The sequence below is a fragment of the Cariama cristata genome, unplaced genomic scaffold (genome assembly GCF_000690535.1).
Source record: "Cariama cristata isolate BGI_N322 unplaced genomic scaffold, ASM69053v1 scaffold46296, whole genome shotgun sequence".
Classification (NCBI taxonomy): Eukaryota; Metazoa; Chordata; class Aves; order Cariamiformes; family Cariamidae; genus Cariama; species Cariama cristata.
Window position 1 is genome coordinate 1,190 of NW_009623573.1, and position 6,652 is coordinate 7,841.

The 6,652-nt window shown below is 41.4% G+C and overlaps 1 protein-coding gene across 1 annotated transcript; it reads left to right on the forward strand.

The window, feature by feature from the left end:
- The first annotated feature begins 3,736 nt into the window (after positions 1 to 3,736).
- CHRM3 (cholinergic receptor, muscarinic 3) lies at positions 3,737 to 5,694 on the forward strand. The gene has a single exon (XM_009702770.1). The coding sequence runs from the start codon at positions 3,759 to 3,761 to the stop codon at positions 5,559 to 5,561; it is 1,803 nt and encodes a 600-aa protein (XP_009701072.1). The 5' UTR covers positions 3,737 to 3,758; the 3' UTR covers positions 5,562 to 5,694.
- Positions 5,695 to 6,652: the final 958 nt, after the last annotated feature.

Here is a 6,652-nt window from a genome sequence, read left to right on the forward strand (position 1 = left end):
TTTTGCAAATTATTTGTATCTTTTATGTGGTAGTTGATTTGGACTTCCAAGGCTAACACTTAGCTTAGTTTATGGCTGCGTTATGCAATGAAAATGGGAAGTACTACCAAACTGTCAACTATTTTTATTTTTTAGTAATACTGTTATTTCTGCCGTCACTTCTAAGTGATACTGTTTTTTATTCTGTGTCCTGTAGTGAAAGTTTCATTTCCTTTATCAATATCTTCTGCGTGGTCCTTTCTTGTGTATTGGGGTTTTTTATGAAAAAAGCAGCATAATGATATCATCGCCATTTCAGCTTCCCTGTCAGACTTCTTAATCAATACTTGACTATGTTGGTTGTTACCTTGTAGAGGTTTTACAAGTGTGTCTGTGGAGGGAATGCTTTCTGTCTTTCATCCTCTTCTCTCTGTCCCTAATGTCAGTGAAGGAAGGTCTGCACCCTATAACATTAATCATTTCTGGCATATATTTAGCAAATATCATTATTTCAGATCTCTGTCATGCTATTCTGGTTTTGACCTCATTCTGTCTGACAGCTCTGGAAAAGATGCCTGCTTCCTAAGTAAAACATTTCAACAAGGATGGGTTCCAGCAATCCTGTTTGTGTCAAAGATTTTTTCCCCACTGTGAGTAACCACCCCAGCCCCTAAACAGCTGGCAAGAATTTTGTGGAGACTGGCTCAAGTGGTTGCTCACAAGTGAGTGTGTGTTTCACCCACGCATTGGAAGGGGCAAGCCAAACTTGAATACTGCTTCACTGTCTTCATCAAAGAACGTTATTGTACATTGGGTTTCCATGGGCCTGCATTTGCAGTTTTTGAGTATGTGGGATCTCCATTTTTTAGACATGAATGTCATCTTTGGTCAAGGCAAGGGAGTGAGCTGGTATGAGTGTGCCTGAAAGGGTGTGAATGAAAAAGAGTGCATGGTTCTCATCCAGAACTCTGCTTGCCTTTTTGCAAATTACTTTCTGCAGACTTTAATTTCACTAGTGTAGGTGGGATAAGTCTCTCATGTAGTGCAAATTTGACTTCTTCAGCTTCTTTGAAACGGTATGATAGGGATCAGTGAGGACATAGAATCATAGAATCATTTAGGTTGGAAAGGACCTTTAAGATCATCGAGTCCAATCATAAACCTAGCACGACCAAGACCACCGCTAAACCATGTCCCTAAGCACCACACCTACATGTCTTCTAAATACCTCCACGGATGGGGACTCCACCACCTCCCTGGGCAGCCTGTTCCAGTGCCTGACAACCCTTCCAGTGAAGAAATTCTTCCTAATATCCAATCTAAACCTCCCCTGGCACAACTTGAGGCCATTTCCGCTTGTTCTAACACTTGTTACTTGGGAGAAGAGACAGACCCCCACCTCACTACACCCTCCTTTCAGGTCGTTGTAGAGAGCGATCAGGTCTCCCCTCAGCCTCCTCTTCTCCAGACCAAACACCCCTAGCTCCCTCAGCCGCTCCCCATCAGACTTGTGCTCCAGACCCTTCACCACCTTCGTTGCCCTTCCCTGGACTCGCTCCAGCACCTCAAGGTCTTTCTTCTAGTGAGGGGCCCAGAACTGAACACAGCACTCGAGGTGTGGCCTAACCAGTGCCGGTACAGAGGGATGATCACTGCCCTTGTCCTGCTGGCCACGCTATTGCTGATACAAGTCAGGATGTCATTGGCCTTCACATGTTGCTGTATGCTTGGTGGCCTGAGCTACACCAGCTTCATAGTCAGAAGCAGTAAGTCTTGAGGAAGAAAAAAAAGAAGTATCCCACAGCTTATCTAATAGATGGCAAGGACATGGTGACATTGTGTCAGAAAAGTTTGTTTAGATTTTCTTGGGAAGGGAACAATTAAAATGATAAAAAATATTCAACATTTTAGAGAAGCAGCTTGACAAATTTTCAGAACACCTTTTTTGCCTGAAATTTCATGCAAAACTGCACATTTCTTTCATATGAACTTTGCAAAGAAAAAAAAATGGAGTGTCAAAGTTTTTTGATAAAAGGTAATTTTAGTTTCAGCCTACTTTGGTTTTAAGAAAATAAAAGTTATCAATGTTGATTTACATTTGATAAAAATCTCACCATTTTCCTCTTTAGAAATTGTTTGAATTGCTCCAAATTTTCAATCTTTTTATCAGGAAAAGAGTTAAATTTAACTGTGTGATTTCCCAGAGCAATATTTACTGTTGTTATTATTATGTTACTATCATGTTCACATCCTGTGTGATACAATGATGAATACATTAAAAGAGGATTGAATTAGATTAGAATAAGGCAGCATCATTGTAACCTTGTCTTCCTATTAATAAAGAGAGAAATTAGTATCTCATTTACGCTAGATATCAAAATATGGGACGGGTTGTGTTATTTATTGTGCATGAGCTAAGGGAAGGAATTGTTGGCCTGTTTAGTGCCTATGTCAAAGAAACTGTAGCGTTGAAAATCACATCGTGTCTTACGGCTTGCTAACAACTTACGGGAAAACAGAATTTAACAATTAATCAAAGAAGCAAAACCAAAACCTCCTCTTTTGGTTAAATATTTTGTGTAATATCAGTGCATTTTGATACTCATTATTATCTCGTGCCATAACTTATTGACTCCGGAAGTATTTACAGTTAGAAAACAAACAAACATTTCTCTTTGACAGCATATTTTGTTCAATGTTTACAGTCAGTGATGGACTTTTTTCATCAGAATTCTTGCTTCTTGATGATATAATTGATTTATGACAATTAATCTAATCACTTGGCCACAGAAGTTAATGAAATAAGGGAAATGCAGATTCCTATTCTGAGCATGTCTTGATTTTACATAAGTACTTGCCGTAAATGATTAATGCTTAATTATGAATCCCTTTCATGCTTTTTTTCCTCTTTTCCTAAAGTGTTTAATGATTGCTTTGACATACATCTGCCAAACATTTTTCCCTGACTCTAGAGACCATGTTTTCAAAGGAAATTTTAACATGTGTTGCCCCAAAGACATTTTGAAGTCATTAGATATACAAAAACCTTAGTCCGAGTACAAAAAAGTGCATGAAAAATGAATAGTGGCATGTGCAAAAAGTGCTAATGAGATTAGTACCTTTAGCAGGTAGCTGAAATGTAGGTGAAAATGAAAAGATCTTTGCTGCTTGACAGGTTGGAGTACCTTGACATAGTGAAACGGTGCTGGCTTGTACCTCTATAGTTTAAGGAATAACAGAAAGATATTTCTGTTTGTCATTAGCTGTAGCTGGAGGCAGCAGAGGCTGGGGCTGTGTTTTGCTCATGCCAGGACAGCACCAGGGACCAGCACTGATTCCAACTTGGAGGATTTGTGGCTGCATGTGTCTGGCATTCAGTTTTTGAATGCTCCAGGATAGCCGACAGTCGATAGTTGCAATGTAGAGTCCAGGATAGATCCATCAGGGAGTGTTTTAATTAAGAGTTAGAGTTAGGGGGCATTTTAGTACTACTGTGGGTTCAAATTCTCCTGGGATTTTGGTTCTTCTGTGACTGAATGTTTGTAAGGAAACACTTTGTGATTACTACAAAAAGCTCAGATTAATCACAGCCATAAACCAAGTACTACCTCATACGTGTTTGACTTGGAATGTGTCACAGGCAGCTTGGCTTTTAAAGACATCTTTCAAAGTGCTAAAGGGATTTTATGTGTGAGGACAATTATCTATTTACCATCTTCACTCGTTCACTTGATTTTTGTTTGTTTTGTCCCTGCTGCAGACTATGTCAGAGAGCCACAATGATCATGCAAAATAACAGTTCAGCCTCGCCCCTGTTTTCAAATGTGAGTTCCTTCTGGAAGAGAGATTCGCATGGACCGAGACTCCTTGATGAAGCAGCATCGCTCATTGGCAGCTATGATTTCCCTCAGACCACAGAGAGTTTTCCCTTCTCCACTGTGGAATCAACAAACATGTCCCTAAATACCACAAGCAAAGACCCTCTGGGTGGACACACTGTCTGGCAAGTAGTTTTGATTGCTTTCCTCACTGGGATCCTCGCACTGGTGACCATCATAGGAAACATCCTGGTGATTGTTGCATTTAAGGTTAACAAACAACTGAAAACAGTCAACAACTACTTCTTGTTGAGTCTTGCTTGTGCAGATTTGATCATTGGTGTTATTTCCATGAATCTGTACACCACATACATCATCATGAACCACTGGGCTTTAGGAAACTTGGCCTGTGATCTTTGGCTCTCCATTGACTATGTCGCCAGTAATGCCTCTGTCATGAATCTCCTTGTCATAAGTTTTGACAGGTATTTTTCCATCACTAGGCCGCTTACATACAGAGCCAAACGAACAACCAAAAGGGCTGGGGTGATGATTGGTTTAGCATGGATCATCTCTTTTGTTCTTTGGGCCCCTGCCATCTTGTTCTGGCAGTATTTTGTTGGGGAGAGGACTGTGCCTCCTAATGAATGTTTCATCCAGTTTCTTAGTGAACCCGTCATCACTTTTGGCACTGCCATAGCTGCCTTTTACTTGCCAGTCACCATTATGAGTATTTTGTATTGGAGGATCTACAAGGAGACCGAGAAACGCACCAAAGAATTAGCAGGGCTACAGGCTTCGGGCAGTGAAGCAGAAGCAGCACGCTTTGTACATCAGACAGGCAGCTCCCGGAGCTGCAGTAGCTACGAGCTGCAACGGCAGAGCATGAAACGTTCAACCCGAAGGAAATACAGGCGCTGCCATTTCTGGCTCACAATGAAGAGCTGGGAACCCAACACGGACCAGGGAGACCAAGAACACAGCAGCAGTGACAGCTGGAACAACAACGATGCCGCTGCCTCCCTTGAAAATTCAGCCTCCTCTGATGAAGAAGACATCGCTGCAGAGACCAGAGCCATCTATTCAATCGTACTGAAGCTTCCTGGTCACAGCGCCATCCTCAATTCCACAAAACTACCCTCCTCGGAAGATTTGCATGAGTCAGGGGATGAACTGCAGAAATCCGACACAGAGTCAAAGGAAAAGAAATCTAAAAAATTGCACCCTCCCAAAAGTGTTCAGGATGGTGGAAATTTCCAGAAGAGCTTTTCTAAGCTTCCGATTCAGCCGGGGTCAGCAGAGACAACCACAGCTTCTGATGGCATCTCATCAGTGACCAAAACATCTGCAGCCCTGCCCTTGTCCTTCAAGGAAGCAACGCTGGCAAAAAAGTTTGCCTTGAAGACCAGAAGTCAAATCACAAAGCGAAAACGAATGTCACTTATCAAAGAAAAGAAAGCGGCACAGACACTCAGTGCCATTTTGTTTGCCTTCATCATTACCTGGACCCCATATAACATCATGGTTCTGGTGAACACCTTTTGCAACTGTATCCCCAAAACTTTCTGGAACCTGGGGTACTGGCTTTGCTACATCAATAGCACAGTGAACCCCATGTGCTATGCACTGTGTAACAAAACATTCAGAAACACTTTCAAGATGCTACTGCTGTGCCAGTGTGACAAACGAAAACGACGCAAACAGCAGTATCAGCAAAGGCAGTCTGTCATTTTTCATAAGCGGATCCCTAGGGAGGCTTCATAGAATAGTATTTTTTAAATAATTTAAAAAAAGCAATGAGGCGGGGATGGGTTGGGATAGGATGGGATGGGATGGGACGGGAGAGGATGGTAAGGGATAGGATGGAACTGGATGGCATGGGACAGGACGGGATGGGATGGGATGGGATGGGATGGGATGGGATGGGATGGGATGGGATGAGATGGAATGGGATGGGATGGGGTGGGCTGGGAGGGTGGTTCCAGGGTGCTGATTCAAACATTTAAACATCAAGACATGAAAGCATCTGCCAGGCTTATGTATCCTTTTAATAAATCCAGTTTAATATAAAAATCAAGTCTGTATTCAGCAAAGCTAACAAACTTCAACATTTTTACTAAGAAATGAAAGACTTAATAAAGTTTTCCTACAAATTTGCAAGAAGCTGTATAGCAATTATAAACCTATTACTGATCTGCCCAGCTCTTTGATTATAATCAACTCTGGGATCTCAGGTAAGCACACCTAGCTAGCCCAACTCTTCTGTTTCCAAGGAATCCAACAACTTTCAATTGAAGTCACATACAGATGTAGCAAGCTAGCGAAACAGGATTATAAAATTATTTGAGACACTGTATAGGTTGCAAAGTTGCTTCTTGTTGTCCAGGTAGAGCTTCCTGTCTACTTCTCTTCTGGTGTATTGCTAATTGTACCCCTGATTCCTGATTGCCGAGTATCTATGTGTGCAGCTCGTGTTATATATGTGTGTGTGAGTGTGTATGTATGCATAACATACATTCACACCTCTAAAATACACACATACCAGGAAAGAGGTGATCTATTGTTCTAGGTTTTACAGCGCCACCCATCCTGATTACGTGTGAGTGAAAATAAAAAAAAATAAAAATCAGAAAATCATGTTATGAATATGATTTGCCACCTGAAATTCAAGTTTATCTTTGAATCCAAAACATGGAGTCCACGTTTCAAATGGAGAGAACCAAAGTATAGCCTCTGAGCCTAACAGCATACAGAGTTTTATAGTGGGGCGCATGCCCAGTAAAACCTTAATCTTGAGCGCAGTATCTCTCCCCAAAATCATCACACCTCTTTAAAAGATACAAAGGTGAAAGGAA